Here is a 22079-nt window from a genome sequence, read left to right on the forward strand (position 1 = left end):
CATCTCCCTCACTCCAGGTTGAAAGCAGCCTGCCTCCTACACATTCCCAAACACACAAGTTACACCTATGAGCATCTCTGTGATCCCCCAGATCACAGTGCCACAACATTCCCTGATGCCCATTTTCCCACACGTGTGCTCCCTGAGCCCCAGCACCTACACTGATAACCAGCTGCAGCATGGACATGGGAATCCCAGCGATAGCACCAGATGCTGTCATGGCAATAACCTGAATTGCAATTCAGATGAGGACAGAACAGAAACAGTTTATTGCTATGGCTATAGAAGAGAATAGGTAGCATTAGAGCAACTGACTCTGCTGGTGAACAATTAAAAAAAAACAGGGAGAAAACAAATTAAGCTGCTTCAACTTCCCTTTTCCTGTGCTAGTTGTATCTTTGGAGATCTCTGTGGTCACAAGCACACACTAGTGAGCAGTCTCGCTATGGGCACAGCCTTCTGCCTGCCCAGTACCCCTGCCCACAGTCCCAGCCCTCACCCCTGCTTCTCAGGTCCTTTACTTGCTGGCTGGTTCAGCTGGATGCACCAAACACGAGTGCTCTCACAATCGTCCCTTCAGCACTCCACATTCTGGTCATACTCCAGTGTACAGCTGCCAGATTTCACCCTTCCGGACAGAATGTTCTGTTTCAGATAYCATCAAATGTTTCTGTGTCCTTCAATATCCTCTAGTAAATCTTAATTATTTTTTTTTCTCCTGAGGGTCTCTTAAGCTTCTGATAGGGGATTGGGTTTTTTATTTTGGTGGCCTCCTCATACCAAGTGAAAAACACAGCTCAATAAAACTGGAGTATGTGGACTTCAAAATGCTCTATAAGCTTAAACCCTCTAATGCAATCAATATGGTTTTTCATTCCCAAGGTAAACATCTACAACAAGAGACTGACGAAACAAGGGAGCTCTGCTGATGCCAACACGTGGCTTAARCTGGASTCATTAGCAGCAGAAACAAAGGAASCKCAGACTGGAATCTAAGTCAGAGAAGGGAAAATTGGGTCCATCACACTGCCTGAGTTTTTAACTGCTGTTTCTTCTGCAGCTGGCAGATGTCCCAAGAACGTGAAGTGGTAAAGACTCCAGTGCCCAGCTCTGAAGGACCACTGTTCATACAGGTTCATCCACACTGTAATTCTACCTGGGCCTTTCCTGACCTGCCTCTCCTAAGCACTTCATCAATTTATGATCATTCTCCCTTGTTTTAGATGACTAAAGAGTAGGAACTCTCAGTGTGACTCTGGACTGACCTGTACTAAAAGCTGKAATTCAGCTGAAGTGCCAGCAGGGKATTTCAAAAAGGTGAAATGACACAAGTCATATATACCCACTACATGCACAAGGCCAACAGAATCACTCCAGGCTATTCTGAGTTCTGCTTTCTTCAGGACAAGAGCTAATCCATCATGAAGGTTTCACTGTGATCACTATTTCAGGAGACAGGGTGGGGGTTTGGTCAAGACGCCCACTCAGGCTGTACTTGGCATCTCCACCTCCACGCTTTGTAGTCCAATAACCAAAGCAGAGGGCGGATACCAGCGGCTGCTCTGTGCCCTTGCCATAGCCTGAGCCCAAGCACATGGGACACACAGCCCTCCTTYTATACTGGAACAACACACAGAGAACCACGAGTGATGAGCAACAACCTGGGGAATAATTTATAAYCTCCAGCCATTCCTGTCCTATCCCCATGAAAAGTCTGCTCTGCAGGACTCCATGTACACTTTACAGTTTACCATGAGAAGCACCTTCAATAGGCAGAGTACTTTTTCTTTGGTCATGACACCAGGTTAGAACTAGCTCATGTCACATGCACTGGTCTCTGTCAACAAAGCCTGACCTACAAAGTAAAAGGCAGCACTTCTCTTTTATGAAGTCAGTTACATCTGGGCATCATTAGCTCATCATATTTTGATGCCAGGAGTCCTACCTAAAACTGTTTTATCTTCTTTTTAATATTGAAAAACCATAAGAATGTGTAAAGGCAAGGTTACTGTTTGGAAACATTTTGCCTGTTATTACATGGATGTTTTCTCTGCTTGCTTCTGACTCCACATTGGGAAGAAACTTCCTCCCTTGCTTCCCTTAATGTGGCAATATTTTCCTTGTATCATCATCATTTTGCTGATGACAAGAGAACTGCAGGATTAGCCTTGTTTTGGTAGGAATGGTGAAAGGTTAACGGTAGTTAAGGTCTTTAAGAAAACTTTGATTTCTAAAATTTTTTAGTAATAGTTTTTCTGCCTCATCCATTTCTCAGAGACAACAACATTCTTGTACATCATACATTCTTGAATGCTACAAGCATTTTTGTAGGTCTTTATATACATTTTTTTAAATTGACCAATCAAACCTTTTCAGCTGTCTTAAATGCACCATTTGGCATAGGAAGGAGAAAAAGCCTGTAACTCTACTCAGCTCCTCTTCACACTTGCGATGTGTTTCTCCTGACACTGTCATGAAAGATGCCCATTTCATCCTGACTGATAGAAAAAGGTCCTCATAATGAAAAACGCTCTCATATTAAGCCATGAGATAAAAATTTTCAATTAATACAGCACTAAAAAGATGAAAAGACTTCCAAGTAACAACTAGCTGGAATATAAATTCATCACTAAAGCTTGCTGTCTTTTTAAAACCTAACAATCCATCTACCCTCCAGTGCTTYAGTGCTACATCTTATACCCTTCTATGAACAAAAGAAGACACAACAGAAACATGTTGAAATCTCTAAAGCCATGTAAAACCCGAAGGCATTAAAATTTATTAAATGATGCAATAACAACAGAATTCTTTATTTACAATAGCATTATTTAACATCAAATAAGCAAATAGCATCAGCAAAGCAATATTAACTTGCATAAATGTATTTAAAATTTCTCTGAATATATCTACCTTTGCATAAACTGCTAACACTAGAAATACAAACATCAATGCAGGTGAACAAAGTGATGTTCAGAGTCAACTCCGTTTTGAAAATAAATCACAACCTGAAACACTGTAAGCTTTCTCCTGAAGAACCATAGTTTATATATTGCTTAATTTTACCCTTGTATAATCTTTTCATATACACACATCTCAGATGCAACTTCATGATGAACTGTACAAATAAAACCCACAAATGACATAAAGGGAAAAAAATTAAATGACAGTAAATGTTTGAAGAAATGTGTCCATCATCTCTATTGAACAACATAAAGATTAAGTGATGATGCACTTATTCCAAAATTGTACACAATTCACTATACAAATATAATACATCAGACAGCTATGTAGGAATATACAAGACTTAAAAACAGATCTAAGGCATTATGCTAGATTTTAGCATTTTGAGGTTCTTGCACATAGCTTTACCTGTAGTAAGAAACTTAAAAGATTTTGTTTTAGTCTACAAAGAAACACCAGGGAGAAAATTCTAATTAAAATCAAAGCCACTACAGTAAATTTTCTTTTGTGCAGAGAATGCTTTTGCTCTTAGGCAGCATACTACCATACAAATACTAGAAAACTTTTAAATTCACACCAACAATTAATGGCTTAAGTTGCATTTCAAAACTGATTGTGTATCTTTGGGTTCTGCAAGTGGAGCTGTGCCACCCATTTCATCTGTTAAGCCCATATGAATTCCGCTTTTAAACAAAGATTAAAAAATGTATTGTATAAACTGCAAAAACATTGCTTTTAATTAATACAGGCCCAAAGGGATACCGGTGTGGGACAATATTTTAAGGATTGAGTACAAATTAACTCCTTGTAGCAAAACAGCTCACTTCACTTTTTAAACTCACCACATTACATGAACACTTAAACAGGTCGTACGACCATGTATATATGCTTATTTTTCACATTATGCGCCTTTCACATTTAATAATGTAAATAGAACACTGATTAATTGTTCTGTCAAACAAAATCCAAGTACTTTCTCCGACAAATTTACTGTATACAGGATGAAAAATACTGATAATGAAGGGAATTGATTTGGCTTTTTTGTTTCTATAGTGATCAATATGATCAGAAGATTCCTTCACTCACTTTTCTCTTTCATTACTTAGAAGACGACAAAAGTCACAATGAACCCAAAYGGAGCCAAAGTGATAGGTACAATCTCCTTTCTTTCAAAATGGCAATGGATGATGAAGTATCATAATCACTACAGATAWGGGTTTGCAGGTCTGTGGTGAAATGGGACAAATTTAAACTATTTTTTTCCACTGTGTAAAAGAATAATCTATATGCAGAGGTTACGTTAAGAACTGAAAAAGAATGGAATAGCAACAAAATTATTTTAAAACTCATTTACACTTTGTGGTGCATGAAATTAATTCCATCAAATTTATACATTTCTTATATAAGTAATTTTTTTGTCAGATACATAATGCAAGTTCAACACCAAAGTTGCAGTAATGAAGCTGTGGAGGTCRGGGCTGATGGTTATTTCTGTTTCCCATCAGTAGGTCAAAGAATRGCTCAGCTGACCAAATATTCTGTTTGAGTTTGGCAACAGAATGGTGACAGCTGAAAAAGTGTTGCTTCTCCAGAATGGTGGCTTCTCCAGAATGGTGGCACTGTCCTCCTTAGGGACAAACACAGAAACAGCCTTTATCGTATTTTCCTCAGCCTTAACATAGAATAGCTGCAATTTTATTTGAACTCCCACCTGAATACCAAAACAAATTAAATGACAACAGGACAAACCTTTCAATCCCAAAAGGCAGGGCTGATGAGATATTATAAAACGCATAGCATTTTACATTACATCAAAAAAATTGCATTCAGGTTAGAAAGTCTGTGGATTAGTGTCCTGGTTCCGGCCAGGATAGGTTTAACTTCTGCATTAGCCAGGAGGAGGCATGGCTAGGACCCAGAGGTTATTCTATACCACCTCACATCATTGCCGGGGGCGGGGGAAGGGAGTCTCTTCCCAGGAGAAGGGCTCTCTTCTGGATCAGCGCAGCGCGGCCGAGGGAACGTCGGGCATTGTCTACTGTCGTGGGTTTCCGTGAGATTCATCTGCCTCTTTCTTGTACCCTCTGTCACTAGTATTGTAGCTGTTACKGTTTTCTTATCTCATTGCTGTTTCCAGTAAATTGTTCTTATCTCAACYCATGATCTTTACCTTTTGTGCCTCCGATTCTCCTCTCYAGCCCTCCACAGGGGAAGATGGAGGGGCAGCGAGTGGGCTTGCGGTTTGGAGAATCTCAGTGGGAGCACTAAATTAGGGAGTACCATTCCTAAACAATTAGGAGTCAGCAGAAAGAAAACAGAGGTCAAACTCATCAATTTCTTAATATTCCAAGTCCTCAGAAACTGATGTCAGTATAGTAAAAGATTATTCAAACCACAGTGGGCAAGGAAAAAAACCAACATGCCTTAACAGTGGCCTGCTTAATAACAGTTTTTCTAAGATTTGTTACGAAAGGATATAAACATACAAAAATCAAGAACTGGTTCCTACAGCGGCTGCATATAATATAGGTAAGTTAAATGATATTATGAGCAGAATCACAAGGCTTAGAAAATGAGAAGTCTCAAGCCTACAAATTAGGTCTAATCAAGGCATTGTGATCCTTTACAAAACACTTTTCCAGGAGACACACACGGCTAAGAAGATATCTAATTTAATACTGAAGTACCTCATTTGGAATCAACTTCACAACATGTATATCTCACAAAAATTATACAAGTAAAACACTTAAGTTTTCAACTTAAATTATTGCTTGTTTACATATAAACTGGGTTTTATGTACCTTACAAAACGTCCTCGTAGTCCACACCGCTTTAAAATAATCAGAAACACGATAGTGGTGAAGTCTGTAGTGATGTCTGCTATAGGTATTATAGGATTTGTTATTTTCCCAGCTGAGGGGAATGGGAACCAGAAATTAACATGCTTTAAAGCAGGTATCTTTGATATTATGCACCAATTCTGCCACTACCATAATCAGTACATGCATTACCATCGAACTTCGCTGTTCAGCATCCAGTAACTGGCTGTCCAGATTGCTGGAAACACACCTAAGGAAATAACGGAGTAACCAGTTTTTTAATTCTATTAGAAAGAGGAAGATGACAGAGGTCAGGAGAGCCAGGTTAAAAAAAACAGGATTTGCTGATCATTAGGAATTTAATTAAATGAGAATGTAACCAACGTGTATGTTTGGATTCATGACTTGCATCATAAACACTACCACAAAACCCAACCAAATCACCCCTTATAAACAGCCCTCTCACAGGGTAATTTTCATCTGTTTTACAACTTTAACCCCATTCAAAATTGGTCTGTATAGTTTTCTGCATCGGTTGATCTYCTCTGACTTGCTGTCAGTAGAACGTGCTTGTTGGAGGTCTCTATATGTACCAGAYGTTGCTTCTACGCCCTGCTCCACGCCTCCTCTCCCCCCCAAAATGCAGGCCTTAGTCTAAAACACCAGTTTTCAGACAGAACTGAATCCTTTGCACCAGACTGAGTAAGCCAGGGAAAACAAAGCAAAAAAACCCCAAGGTCTAGAACTAAACAGAAACAGAACAARAGCATGGTTGTTTTTCCTTAAATACATACATTTAAATACATTCAATCTGACATGGTTTATGAAAATTGCCTGTCAACATTTACTTTGCAGGAGAGATCTAAGTTGCACTAAGGTGAATGCAGTGAACAGACTGAGCAATGTCTGTACGCTAGCTTCAGGCTGTCAAAGAAGAGGCTGCTCTTCGGCAAYGGCCACCAGGCTTCCCTCGGGAAGGCAGGGCTGAGTCCTGTCGGCAGCAGGAAGCGGCCGGGGCTGGCAGCTCTGCTGGGACACGACAAACAGACGCAGCTCTTCAAACTGGTAAGGATTTGGGGCCCTAAGCCCAGTCAGCTGAAGAAAGGAGCAACCAAACCACCCTCGGGGTCAGCAATATTTCTGCAAAAGAAGAGAAACGGGAAAAACAAGTGAATTCTTTGTGCTGGGATAGTGAAGATGGATAGGTCAGTGAGATTTGGGATGATGGAATGTAACACCCACTGTCAACCATGCATTAGTGTAATACTTTACACCAGAAATTTAATTGGAATTTATAAAGTTAAACTATTTTTTGCATACACTAATACAACTGACCAGCMATTTAATTCCTTTGATATCAATGAGGTTGTTTAATGTCACTGCATTCTATGGACCTTAATTCATTCCAGTTATCCTGGATGTTACAACAACTCAGGATCATCCACGTCTTGTAAACTCCAGCTAAAGACATGGCAATAGGTTGTAAGTGAAGTCTCATTCATTCATACGTGCAAAAATCTGCCTTTCTGCTGCATCACTGTAAAAGGAAACAACTGCCCTGGCTCACTTTCCCTTCCAAGACCCATAATGAGAAGTGAATAAAGAAGTAAAACCAACTTCAGCCACTGATCCCTAGAGATTTTTTACCTCATACTTAATACCCTCACAATGTCTTTACACAAATACAGTACAAACTGGTTTCAGCTGAGTTGATTATCTTCTTTCTTATTCACAAAAAAACCCTCAGGATGTGGTTTTCACAGTTGTTTCAAGACTATTCCTTCCAGTGGCTGCAATCTGCGCCTGTCTTCCTCTCCTTGTAAATGCCTGCTCCCATGGGGAGCTGTGGTCACTCAGGTCACAGAGTCAATCCAGCCAAACCCATTTTCCTCCTCCCCTGGGGCTGCTTTTTGCTCATATCCCCTGGCTCTGGCAGTGGAGCCGTTCTTTGCTCGCTGCTTCCTGCCATGCATGAGGAAGGCCCTGTTGGCTCAGGAACAGTGCTGGGGGTAGGCAGCTTTCTCATCAGTCCATGTGCACTCTAGAAGCTGTCTGCATCATGCTTTGGACCTTACCACACTTTCCTCTGCATTCACACAAGGMCTAAACATGTATCTGTATTGACAAATAAAGTCAACTCTCAAGAATCATTTTGGATTACAAGAAAGCAAAGTCCTATGTTTTGTACATCCCCTATTCCCAGTTTAGCTGGTGCAGCTGGAGCTCTTTAGAGGCAACCAGCCACAGGAAGCAGTAAGTCCAGATCATGGCTCCTCCTTCCTTCATCACAGCAGACACACCACACCCACATCCCTCATGTCCTGACTAATATGGACAAACTAAACTTTTCCTCTTTTYAACATGCTGAGAGGCAGTTCAGAGACCCTGTGAGCAGTTTTTAAAGATAAAGTGGAAACAAAAGTGAATATCCAAAGATGTTCTTATTTTTAAGGTGGGTGGGCATTTAGCAAACAGTATCTCCAGGGAAATACTAAATAAACAATTCTATTCTATCAGCAAATTGAAAAAAAAAACCTGTGTACTGCAAAAGTTGCATGTTATTTATACAGCTTGAACTTCCTTAAAAAATGATGCAGGAGTAGTTTATAGCTCAGTTGCATGAAAAAAAGCAGCTGTTTAACCTCTGTTACAGTTCAAAGTTTAATGAAATGTATTTATAATGCACATAAACCATCTGCATTTTCATTGACAGTCARAGGTATATTAGTAGAATAAAAGTAAAAACACAAAGTGCAGTCTAATGYACCTTTCCAAAATAATCCCAGAGGTTTTAAGAAGTTGCTTTTCTTAAGGTGAGATACAGCTTCTCTCATGCATTGCTACTGTCCCTGTCATTGTCATGGCACTGACTCCATTATTTTCAATTTACACTCCAGATATTCCCTGCCCAAAGTCATGCCATTCATTCTTTCTACCTGCACCTTGCCTTCTCTCCACCCTCTCTTGTACCCTTTCTGTCACATGCACTCTCTTKTCCTTTTCTCTTCAATCATTACTTAGAATCCACCTCCTCCTTTAGTCTGCTTCTGTCTCAACATCCTTATTCCATTTCTTTCCTCAGGAGTACCTGGTATTTTCTTCTCTTGACAGTCAGGTTTCTCTTAGCACATGAAATTTAAGTGGTTAGGGAATGCACTATATAGGAGACCTTCCAGCAGCCTCCAAGTTCCTAAAAAGGCCCACAAGAGAGCTGGAGAGGGACTTTTTACAATGGCACAGTGACAGGACAGTGGGCAATGGCTTTAAACTGAAAGACAGTAGGTWAAGATTAGATAARAGAAGGAATTCATTACTGTGAATGTGGTGAGGCACCRTAACAGGCTGCCCAGAGAAGTTGYGGATGCCCCATCCCTGGAAGTATTCAGTGTTGGATGGGGCTTTGAGCAAGCCAGTCTAATGGCAGAAMGTGTCCCTGCCCRTGGCAGGGGGTTGGAGCTAYGCATCTTTAAGATCCCTTCCAATTCAAACCATCCTAAGATTCTGTAAGAGTACCTCAATATATGACAACTTCTGCTAGAGCAAAACACACTGCATCTTTTCATTTATCAATGTGAACATGAAATGGTTACTCTTAATGTACAGATCCCCAACTTTTGGAGACAAGTCATTTGTATGTTTAAATGAACAATGAAGGTGTGAGAAGAATTGGTGTCTGGGAAGTTTTAAGTACATATGAATATAAAAAAAGACAGGGATGCAATAAAATACATCTACGGCTACTTCCGCCTCGGTCCTTTCACATTCTTCATTTTAATTCATGTTAGTAACTTTTCAGACAAATGTTCATGATTTCCCCTGGCCCAGGAGGGACGCGGGGGCAGCGGCGGCCGCCGCTAGATGGCGCCACCCSCGCGCCGCTCGGCCGCCCTCTGTCCGTCTGTCTGTCCGTCYGTCCCTCCTCYGCCTCTACAGAGCGCGCCTCCCTCACATTCGTTACTGTTACCCAGGGCACCTGTAACTTTGTAAGACACCCTATCCGCTCCAGCCACAGCACATTCACCGCCCCGCTGCCTCTGCCCCTCATTTCTTACCCGTGCTGCATCTCCGTCCTGCTTTATCATATCCATTCCAGGCAGCTGGTTTGGAAAGAGATTGCCTCCCCTCATAGCAGGATCATTAACCTATTGGTAACAAGATAATAAGGAGGATGAATTAAAAAAAACATTGGGAGTAGGTCTGGGAATTAAAAAGACATATTACAGACCATTACACTGCCTGCTTGCATGCTCCAACACCGACTCCTGACACTATGCTGAAGTCAGGGAAGTGACTGCAGAGCCAAGCACCCCTCTTGCACAGCGTGTGTTTGACTCGTTATTCTGCTTCACCATCAACAACAAAGATTTCATTCGTGATACTATGACCCTTATGCATGTTTTACGAAGCAGGCTCCATAAAATAGGTCAGTGTTATCTGAAGAGGACATCTCTGCTAACAAAGTTCTGAAAGCAGAAACATGTAACTACTTTCCTAACCTCAATAACACACGGCTTTGCTGCTTGCAAACCACCACACAATTTTTTTCAACGCCTGATGAGATAACATGTAGGCTAAATTATACCAACTACTAACTTAGTTCTAATACTTTTCTATTTTGTAAGCAATAGGAGAAAKATAGCATTAAATGGGAAAACGTGCAGTGGCACGCCTTCCTAAAGGGATGATATACACAATTTTCTGAACACAGTCACAGGAAAGTATTGAAGCTGTGCATTTCTGCACAACCAAAAGGTCTGTCATGCTTAGTTATGTGGAAAGATGATTTGCCAAATTTACAGCATTGCTTTCTCAGTCAAAGGATTAATCTCACCATGTAGCAACTGGCATAAAATRCAAAACAGAGCCCTTCAGCAAAGTTCTGAAATATTAAAAGAAACAGCTTTCCTTGTAAGTTTTGCAGGGAAAGAAATTTTCCTTCCAGGGAGTCTCTGTTGATTCTGTTACTTCACTCAGAGAAGATGGGTGGGATAACAGTGAAAATATGCCCCTTCAGATCTCTCAGGAAGGAAAAAGATGTTTTCTGTGTCACCTGTCCTTTAGGATACGTGTTTCCAAGCAGAGTAAATTCTCCCTGTGGACTACCCCACTTCAGCTACAGCAACCTGCTGCAGCACAAGGAGGAATCACAAAATCACAGAATGGGTAAAGTGGAAGTGGCCACCGTGGCCCAACCTCCCTGCTCAAGCAGGGTCATTCTAGAACACACAGGGTTGTGTCCAGGTGGTTCTTGAGTATCTTCAGTGAGGGAGACTCAGCAACCTCTCTGGGCAGCCTGTTGCAGTGCAGTCCCCTGCACAACAGAGAAGTTCTTCATGCTCAGGTGGAACTTCCTGTGCATCAGTTTCTGTCCATTGCCTCTTTCCTATGGCTCGGCACCACCAAGTAGAGCCTACGAGAAGAGCCCAGCTCTATTCTCTTGACACTATCCCTTCAGACAGAGACAGGTAAGATCCCATCTCAGTCTTCTCTTGTTGAGGCTGTCTTGAATTTACCACACAAAGTCTTCTCATTTCTGGTCCTCCCGATTGTTATTTCTGCTGCTATTCACTGATTTTGAAAAATGCCATCCCATGCAACCACCTAAACACTGTTTTCAAATGCTGCCAGAGACAAGACTACAAYTCAATGGGAAAGATTAAAACTTAAAATATTTTTGCCATAGGAATTTTAACTCCAAAGAAATTGATTAAGTGCTGCAAGCATCCTCGTGATGTTTACTGCTTCTTAAAGTGGACAGATTTCTAAATCTGAATGTGAAAATTTAAATCAGAAGGGAAAATAATATTAYTGTATTCAGAAAGGAAGACAGTAGACAGCTTTGCAGCTGTATCTTCATGCATTTGATGAATCCATGTTTGAAAAGTGCTTTCTGCTACTGATCAACATTCATCAGAATKCACAAGCACAAAAACCTTTTCTGATTGTTCAGCAGACAAAGGGAAGTAAAAATRAAAAGCAGAAATAGAAAATTTTTATCCTCCATCAGCAGCAGTTTTGGAACAAAAAGATGACTGCATGATTTGCCTTATGACACTTAGGACAGGTATGGAAAAGAAGGTGGCTCCAGGCCACCACAAAAAGAACAAAGGTATCAATGAAGTTTCTATGAAAGAATCTCTTTGCCAGTGATGATGCAAGAATCCTGACTGACATGGTATCAGATTAAAAAAAAAACCAAACAACCCAAACTGAAAAAAAACCCAACCAAAAAAAAMCCCTACTATTTTGTTATATGAATACATTTGCTTCAGAAGACCTTAAAACAAAACACCRTACTTTAACTTTCCTGACTGAAAAAAAAAAAAATTCAATTAGAAAAGGATGGAGAGGGACAAAGAAAYTGAAAGGTTTTTATAATTTTCTGAAGAAAGGTAAAGTGGTGTTATCTGACTAAAAAAGAACAAATACATTTTTACAATTCCTTTGCAATTAAGCATAATTCATAGCTACCCACTAGTAAAGCAAAGTTACATAACAGGTGTCTAACAATATAAGTTTCCTACCACTCCAGAGCTCCTTTCATCCAGTATGCTGAATGAAATCAAAATACTGTTTCAAGATAACTCTTAACAGATGCCAYGATAATTTTGGCCTGGGGAGCACTGCCCTGTGTGGATTATTGAACAACTACTCTGAGTGGACTTCTGAACAGGGGGTTATTTCATATAGTGAAAAGCCTCCTTTCTTGCATAGGTTTCAAACTTCTTCTTTGATAGCTCAGTGAATAGCATGGATCCATGATGCAATGTAACTAACAGGCAAAACCATGGTAATAGTCCACCCTGCAAACAAGAAGATGAGGACAAGGGCGCAGTGAGATCTCTGAATGGTGCAGCACCAGGAAGGTTTACTTCCTTGATGCCTGGGGAAGCTGTTTTGGACAGGAGGAACCTGAAGACATGGCAGCTAGCATTTCAGCATTCCTGGTAGCAGCCTCCTGGAAGAAACACTAGTAAGAGCAGCCTGAATAGATTTAATGTAATTATAAGAGAGAAGATGATAATGAGACAAGATCTCATTCCTCAAATATATAAAAGAGCCTCTAAGTATGTAACAACAAGCACATTTCAGACATAATCTTTATACTTATGGATGCTGGAAGCCCAGGTGGTAAACAAGGGAAGTTGGAGATAACACAAATATGACTAGAAAAACACCAAACTTAGTATTTCTGAGCACTGGATATAGCTGTATGGTACAGCCACAATGAGAGAGGAGAYAGAGCCAACCAAATCTGTTTGGTACTGGGGATAATATAGCTGCTTCTCATCAGGTAAGCAAGTCCAGACACAGCTGTTTACTATTAGGCAATAGATCTTACTTCCAAAACCATCCAATAATAATGCCAAGGTTTTTTTTCAAAAGCTAGCACATATTTGCAGTGTAATCACTGCTACTCTCACTGCGGTTAGGAAGAGACAAGCATGTGAAGTTCAAATTATGTGACACTGAATAAGTAAACAGAAATGTAGGTGACAGTATAAGGAAACCCCAAAGAATGAATGAAATGGCAACAGTCAGCAGAATTACAGAAAATACAGTCATTTTGAAAACCACCGGTTACAAGAAAAACTTCAGCACAGTCTAGGTCAAATGCTAAATAAAGATGTCAAACAGTAAAACACTATGCCCTGAAAACAGRAAAAAAAAGGGCATCAATTTTAGTATCAAGTATACACTTATAGTTATTCATGTTTCTCAAGAAAGGAAATGTAAAGCAGTGCAACACATTCCTGAGGACTAAAAAGTACTGTCTCGTGGCCCAGAAACAGCCCCTCAGCTGTCAGCTGGCCACCTCTGACCTAAACCAAGCATAAAACATTTGCTTGCAGATGACACAGTGCTGGGGCAGTAAATCAGGAGGGAAACAGGTTACTGTYACAGAATGAGCCATGACACTTGCTTAAACAGACTCAATCTAAGAAATGCAATTTGATGGAGACAGGAGGGAGGCAGTACTTCTAGAAACAAAGAATGCAGGTTTCATCCATGCAGAATGTGTTAAGCAGAATTTGGGAGATCATCACAAGGGTTTCAGTGTGACATTGTCACCAAAAGAACCAAGGCAACCTACMGATTGGAAGACAAATTACAAGCAGAACTTTATTCCACAGTTTTGGTGCAGTCACTGTTAAATCACTGTCTCTGGCTRCTCTGTTCACATTTCTAGATGGAGGTTACAACAATGGAGTTTTAAAGGAGATCCAAAAGAGGGAACTGATGGGCTGAAAACCAAATGTTGAGATGGATAAAAAGCCTCAGCCTATTCAGCTTACTGAAAGTTAGATAAATGCTATCTTGAAACAAGATCTTGTCATGTAACAGGAAGGAAAAGCAGTGTGACAGCTGTGCCAGGGGAAACAGTAGCCTGCATGGAAATCTTTGAAATAAAACCAGATCGCTTCCTCCATTGCAGTTTGTCAATTCAGGTTCCTGGCAAAATTTATGTAGCATGGGTATGCTGAGAAATCAGATCAGGTCATCACCTTTAAATCCCCTCTCTTTTCTTTTCTGWTTTTACTATTATTTTACTACATTAAATGTGTCCAACTCCATGCACTTGGGAACTAATAATAAAAAACGTCTTCTATAAATTGGCTTAGCAACTGGGAATATCAGAGAAGGTGACAGATTTGGGTGTATCAAAATTACTTTGGGTCACCAGTATATAGCAGCTGTAAAAGACAAATGTGATCTGCAGCTATATCTGTCAGAGTATTCCAAGAGAAATGGGGAAGAACTAGTGTTATGCACATGGCTCTGGTACTTAGGAAATASTGATTCAAACTAGAACAGCTGCAGGAAAGAAAAGGGTATTTAAAGCCTAAGAGACTGAAAAACTGTGGCTTGTTTGGCTTAGAAGAAAAACCCCGCAAAGTGCAAAACTAAACAATCTAACTATCTCAAACTAACAAAAAAAAAAATCATGTTGATATAATCTTTCTAAAATAAAAGAAAGGAGACATTTAAGGTAAAGGGCAATACTGGAAAAAGTAAATACTCTGTTATCAAATTTAGGCTGGAAAAAGGTCATACATTAACAAGCCTTTAATAAAACCAGCTTTAAACTGGAACACTGTGGTATCAGGGAAAAAAAAATTAGCAGGAGATGTTACCCGAAGACACAAGAGGTACTTTCCTGTCAATATTTCTAAGAAAAGTCCATAATTTCAAGCCTGTGTTTTTAAACAAGCTTTGTTTTGAACAAGCTGGGGGTCAGCCTTGAAACAAATATATGAACCTATTAATTAAGAAGATTGGTTTGTCAAATACTTATTAATGCACTGCGAGAGTTTAGTGGCAGGTTGACAAACAGAAATGTTTTTTCTTATTTCAGATATCTTAAGTAGCAATAATTCAGGAACCTATTTTATATGCACCACATTACAAAAAATGTGCATTTTGTGCTTGTAAAGTTGCCAGATGGATAGTTCTGAAAGCTGATTGAATATTTATTGYCTGGGACTACAAACACTGTGGCAGTTGAAGCATCTTTCAAACCCTGCCCACGCTGGCAGYTTTCACTCTTCTCTCTAGGAAGCAGTTGCCTGCCATCCAGTTAGCCTCCACTGCAGGGAAAATCAGCAACTGCAACTGTGCTACGTTCACTCACCTACTGAGAGAACAGGAGCTACCATCAGCACGTSCTTCCCACAGAGGACCAGGAGCCATAGCTACCATGCTCTCTACCTCATTGCTCACCTTGGCTATTGGAGTGCAGAACTCTCCAAAGCCCTTTAAACATCATCATTTCTCAAGAAAACCAGTAAAAGAAACATAATGCAGCAGACCTGAAAAACTRCTGGAGGTAAAAGCAAATCCTCCAGCTGTCATCTCACATCCTTAGATTCTCACCTGCTCAGGACCCATGGAGGACAACCCTGATGTAGGCACAGAGGTCGCTGAGGTCATGCTGATCTGCCCTGTCATCTGGTTCATGTTGTTCATACCACTTGTGTTGGTTGCCATGGATACACTGATGTTCATGTTATTGTTGTACATGCTGGTGCTTGCTTGCTGCCCAAAATGTGGTGGGGACTGTTGTGAAAACATGCTACAGCAAGGAATGGAAAAAGCAATGTGTCAGAATGCTGAAGCCACTAAAAAACCATTTTCAATGTATCTTAAGCTAGAATTTGTATATACTGTCATTTATTCCAACTTTAAAGAAAAAACTAGTTTTCAGCTGCATTGAAGTTCAAGGGGTAGATTTTCAAAATTTAAGGTCCCATGTCTGTGCACAAAAATGCATGCCTTTGCATGTGAAACTATGGCAGAGTACAAATCTGTTATGCATGTGCAAGAAGAGCCAATTAGCTGTTTAAAGGAGCTTTGTACGTATTTTTAAGTAATTTTTGGAGGGAGAAGAAAACACCATTAACCTCCAGTGTTAGCACAACACAGAATTGTTGAGCTAATATCAGACATAGGGCAACAAACTTTCTTTTTTTTTGCAAAAGAGTCTATTTGCATATATGAATACCAGATTTGCACATACAATTATGGCAAGTGGGCTTACAAATATAGACATGCCATTGTGCAGAGATTTATTTACTAAGTCTTAGCGCCAGGTTTTGAGAATCGGGCACTGTAAGAAACAACATAAAGTCTAAGACAATTACCGTCTATGTTCCTTTAAGGTCATTTCTGAACAACTTAAGGAGGAGTAACTATGGAAAATCTCATCSCAGATTTTACTCAGTCCAAGTGCTTTCTGGACAGTATCTTCCTTCCCGTTATGTTGGAAGYCATGTGAGTGACTTCTTTGCATTTCCTAAAATGCACTTCACTGTATACACATCAGTCTTTTGTACTCTTTGAGAATAACCCAACAGTCAATGAAGGAATTATTACCAACATGTCTATTTAGAGGATCTGCTCTAGACTGAAATACTGGAAGGGCTGCTGGTGTCTCAGTAACAATGGCTGACTCTCCCTGAGTAGCAATGCTCCCAAAGCTGAGGAAATCCTTCAGGGTTAACACTCAGCCTTACACTTGGGTACTCCATTAGGCTATTGCTGTGCACTTGGTGGAGTGCAACCAAATTCTGGGCACAGGACCAAACCCAGAAAATCCCACCATTCTCTTCCTTCCAATTCCATGTCTTTTCAGGCCACCTAACCCCATTTTTAAGTTGTTATCTGGGTGGCTGAAACAGTACACTACAGATCATTGTGAATACTCAGTGGCTTGTGTAAGCACATTTGACAAGTCTCTGCTGTAGAGCTGCAGTTTAGCAAAGCCAACATTGGACTTATGGAGCTGCCCCTGCTGCCATTTTTGGCAGAAGCCAAGACAGCGGCTGCTATGCCTTCTGCAGATGCTTCAGGAAGACAGTGAGGATGAGGGATGGGCAAGGATGAGGATAACAGATAATTAGCGGCTTTAGGGGGAACTTTACTTGGATCAGCCTCATCAATAAAACACTTTGGATGCTTTGGGTTTTTTAAATCTTTGTCAACCAGCAGAAAAAAGATTTGTTGCTGTCCTACGAGAAGCCTGAGAGCTTCACACTGACAAAAGCACTGTGTTAGACACAGCTGTGTGCACCCCAGCGCCAAGTGATACAGGCTGTACCTGATTTCTCCTCCCATCTTCCAAGGAAAAGCTCATACCAGTGCCATCTGGAAGCTCACTGCTGCCTACTGATAGCATTGAACATCCAACCCATTTGATCTGCACAGACTGATTATTAGAGCTATACCCACCGGGGCAGGGGCCTCAGCTGAACAGGTGACTGCATGTGTGAGGCATTGCTACAATGCTGTCAGGGAATGACAGCTATATGCTGGCCCCCAGTATGTGCAAGCACTAATGGGCTGAACCTGGTTACACTCCAGCATTTAAAGTGGGAGGTGATAATCCAGTCACTGCAATTCCAGAGCAGCAGGGAATGCATAGGCTCTGGYTCAGCTGATCCAGCCATGTAGAAAGCAGTGTGGGAGCACAACATGAAAATCATATGCAGAAGAAATGCATCCACACAAAGGTTAGGGGCTGGAGTTCACTGTGCAGCACAGGTGCTTCTTAAGGGCTCACACTGTTTGATCAGTTATCACAGACAAAGCAATGCATTGCATGGATGCAAGTCTTTTAGCTATGCACTCACTTTGCCTTGTATGAAGACAGAATTTAAACCAATTCGTCAAGCCAAATTGAAAAGAAATCTCTTTTAGGATAGATGGTTAACAACAAACACCTGAACAATTACATAAAACAAGCCCATAAATAAGTATAGACCATAAATGACCCCATTCCTCTGTGTGTCCATTTTGATTTTCTTCTGGATTTACCTGTTACCACCCATATTCCCTTGTGCCCACCCATTCATCTCTGTAGAGGACTGATAGGCAGGATTAGCCTGAGACTGCTGAATCATGGGGCTTTGAGTGTGAGCCAGCCTTGGTGACATCAGTGGACTCTGAGGAGTGGTGGCCCCTGTGAAGCCTGGRTCAGGTTGCTGACTAATACCTGAAAAAGAAAATTAGATATTTACCCACTGTACATTCAGACTTACAACAAACCAAGAGCTCCTACCTGCTGACATGTCTTTACACAGTCCTACTTATCTGGAACCTTTAACTTTGTGTCTCTTCATTTTCATAAAACAGTTACAAACACACCAAGGGAATTACTATGAGAAACTGGTGTAAAGGATAACAGATCAGTAAGAGCAGATACCTCACTTAGGGTTGTATGGACATGATTTGTTATATCAGCAAAACTTTCACACAATGTCTTATTTAATATAATTATAATATACAGTAGGTATAAAGAAGCTGTATAACAGTAACGGTATGGAGGTATCTGCTCCATGCAACCCCAGAATAAAGTGGTCTGTGGCTTTGTAAAAGAAACGAAGGAAATTGCATTATCACACCACACATTTAAGGGTAGGGAATGGACTGCCTTATCTAAAACTGATTTATATTATTTAAGAGCTTTTTGTGCATTTATATATTTTTTACATCATGATGTACATATGAAGATTTTTTTTTAAGAATATGTCTGGTATTTAAGTAGCATCTCATTAACAAAATTTTTAAAATTACATACAACTTTGTTTCTGTTCACTTTATGGCATTTACCAACACCTATTCACACATTTTTCTTCATCTGTATTTTTTACCACATATACTGGCTTGTTYAGTTCACTCAAAATCCAGAGTCCGTCAATCAAATACATACACATATATGTGTTTGTGTGTGCATACACCTTTTTCTGCATATATCTAGATATAAAAAACCACACAGACACTGCACTTCTATTGCTCAAAGAAAGAACAATGCCTGGAGAATAAATGGTACTAGAGCTAAGAAAGTGGAACTATGAAGGTCAAAGTCCATCAATCAAATACATACACATATATGTGTTTGTGTGTGCATACACCTTTTTCTGCATATATCTAGATATAAAAAACCACACAGACACTGCACTTCTGCTATTGCTCAAAGAAAGAGCAATGCCTGGAGAATAAATGGCACTAGAGCTGACAAAGTGGAACTGCGAAGGGTCCAAACTGCCATGTTTTCCACTGTTCCCAGGGSGCCAGGCAAGAGCCTGTGGATCAGGGGCTTGGTCCCAGCACCRGGGGTGTCAGAACTGACAAAATGCACTGAGTGGGGCTGATCCCGTACCGTAGTTCGGAGGAAATGGGAACTGCTGCGCGTTGGCCTGCGGGATGCGCGGGTTGCTCATGGTTGCCGGGATGCCGCCGGGGGCCACCATGCTGGGGGTCATGCTCAAGCCTTGCCCTCGCATCATCAGCGTCCGCTGCTGCACCTGCTGCTGCTGCTGCTGCATCTGCCKCTGCCGCAGGTGCTGGCTCAGGATCTCCCGCTGCCTCTGCGCCAGCATCTGCGCGTTGATGGGGCCCTGTGGGGAAAGCCACTGCCACCCATCAGTAACCCTTCCAAGGCAACCCAGCCTCTGGAGGCATCTCCACTAGAGCAATCTGGGACATTCCAGATTTTTTTCCCTCATCACTCAATGAACAAAAATATAAAGGAGAGAATAATCTTGTTAATACTTCCGCTGGGGAAGACTTCCAACAGTGCAAGAGTCGCTAACTGAAATAATACCAGTGTTTAAGGTTGCAGTGATTTGTATTTGCAAATGGAGCAGCTCATTAAAAGCACATCTTTAGGAAATTAGAAGCATGGTTAACAATGCAGTTACATAAARTCTTTATTAAACAATCATCCATCCCATGTAAAAATGGGAATGATTCTCAGAAATAAAAGAGCAAAATGCTCTCTATCATGCAGACTATATTATTTGTATTGAAATTGTACTTGTCACATAGCATTGCTACTGTATYATACTGGGGGAAGAAAGCAAAAAAGAAAGTGACTTTTTTTTTAAAGGTATTATTTCTCTCACCTGTGTTGGCACTCCAGTTCTCAAAGACAGATTCATATTGGAGACGCTGCTGATCTGATTTATCAGTGGTTGTCGATTCTAAAGAGAAAAAAAACAAACCACCCCAACACCAAAACCCAAACGTTTTTAGGAGGAAAGGGAAAAAGAGAAGTGTTACATACAGAGTTATATAGATCTACTTCCCCGATCAGCTGGATTGTAGACCTAGTTCTACATATTCAAGCAGTGACCAATTTTCCTCCTCCAATCTTATTACCATTCACAGAATGCTGTTTTATAAAGAGATAATATACCATACAAATAGCAACACAGGCACTATGCTGTTTATACCAGGCATGCTCCCTTCATAGWTCCTGTCCTTTTTCAGTTTGGCACTGGTCTGTCAAACTTTACTCCAAATTAGACCTTATCCTGATGTTTGAAGGCAGACATTATCTTTCCCCCTTAAACAGAAAGAGTATTGATACCTCACTGCCAGTAATGTGAACCTATATATTTAAAAATGAAACAAGAAACAACAACTTAATTCTGAAAAGTAGACCAAGGCCAAGGGAAAAGAAAGGATGTAGGTAACAGGCAGCAATAAAAGCAGTTAGACTGGTGGAAGAGTCAAGATACAACAAACAGAAAAAGACTAATATAACAAAAAGGACTTTGCTCAAAGACCTGGTGAGACCTAGGTTTAAACTAGTCATGTTCTTGCATGGTATTATACAAAGAATAACGCAGAGACAGCCAAAAAAGAAGATCGAAAAAGACAACATGCAAGGCACCATCTTGTCAAAACTAATTGTGGCTCCTCTTCTGAGCTTAGAAGTGGAGCAAGAGCCGGTCTGTGTGGAGCAAGCTGGCAGCACATGCCGCCTGGGAGAGCTGGAGCCGGGCGCGGAGGGGCTGTACCTGCTGTGCCTGGAGCCGGTGCTGCAGCTGCAGCCGCAGCTGGTTGGGCTGGTTCTGCACGATGCCGGCGGGGCGCAGGCCGGGCCGGGGCTGCATGCGCAGGGCGGTGTAGCCCGGGCGCTGCCCCATGGCGTGGAAGCTCGGGTCCTGCATGGGCGCGTAGCTGCCCTGCGCCATCTGCGCCTGCGCCGCGTACTGCTGCGAGAACACCGGCGCCTTCTGCTCCAGCAGCATGCTGGACTCCTGGCTGGGGAACGTCTCGGGGTCGACAGCTTGGCTCTGCACAGACACACCAACAAGAGGAACAGTTGGTGGGACACGGCTTTCCAGAGGATTATAGAGGACTAATACAGACAGCCTGCAAAAACAACCTCCTAGGATGYGAATGTTTTGAAACAGAACATTACGTAAGCTTTCTTTACCTTAATATAAAACTTAAAAACAAACAGAAATGTGTATTTGAGTATCAAAATATATTCACGGAGCAATTCCTCCTCTCTCTTCTCTCCTTTGGTTTTTTTTTGTTTGTTTGGTTTTTTTTAATTTTTTTTTAAACAAAACCCCACAATCTTTCTGGTGCTATTAACACAGATATTGTATTACTCTTCTAATGAATAAAAACCCRAAGTGACAAATGCTAGATCAAAATTTGTAAATGAAGTGATGCCAGCATATTTTTGCCATTGAATCTGAGATAAATTCAAAGGTATTACAAATGAATAAGTAGATTTTTATCACTATCTTTAAACAAAATAATGGGTTCAAATAAAGATGCCTGAAACTATTACAGAAGCTAATGTGAACATAGTGCCTAATTCTTTCAAGGCACTTTTGCACTAACTGATTATCCATTAGCATAAAATAAGCTAACACAATTCTAAATTCCATTCTAGATATTCCCCTAATATTTGCTCTAGCCAGAATAATTTCATAGCTTATTCCATGCTGACCTTGAAAATGAAGTTAATCTAAATTTCAGTGCCCTCATGAAATA

General features: G+C 40.8%; 1 protein-coding gene across 3 annotated transcripts in view; it reads right to left on the reverse strand.

The window, feature by feature from the left end:
• Window positions 1-6120: 6120 nt before the first annotated feature.
• The window catches only part of NCOA2 (nuclear receptor coactivator 2), a 175266-nt gene continuing 159307 nt past the window's right edge, over window positions 6121-22079 (reverse strand). For all 3 annotated transcript variants that reach the window (XM_057363919.1, XM_057363921.1, XM_057363920.1), the window contains 7 exons: window positions 21086-21364; window positions 20186-20263; window positions 19441-19678; window positions 18096-18273; window positions 15657-15855; window positions 9833-9922; window positions 6121-6920 (listed from right to left, as the gene is read on the reverse strand). In XM_057363919.1, coding sequence (XP_057219902.1) covers window positions 6909-6920; window positions 9833-9922; window positions 15657-15855; window positions 18096-18273; window positions 19441-19678; window positions 20186-20263; window positions 21086-21364 — 1074 coding nt within the window. In that variant the 3' untranslated portion in view covers window positions 6121-6908. The remainder of the gene's footprint in view (window positions 6921-9832; window positions 9923-15656; window positions 15856-18095; window positions 18274-19440; window positions 19679-20185; window positions 20264-21085; window positions 21365-22079) is intronic.

This window comes from Malurus melanocephalus, unplaced genomic scaffold (assembly GCF_030028575.1).
Source record: "Malurus melanocephalus ecotype Western Australia unplaced genomic scaffold, MMel_1.1 scaffold_32, whole genome shotgun sequence".
Classification (NCBI taxonomy): domain Eukaryota; kingdom Metazoa; phylum Chordata; class Aves; order Passeriformes; family Maluridae; genus Malurus; species Malurus melanocephalus.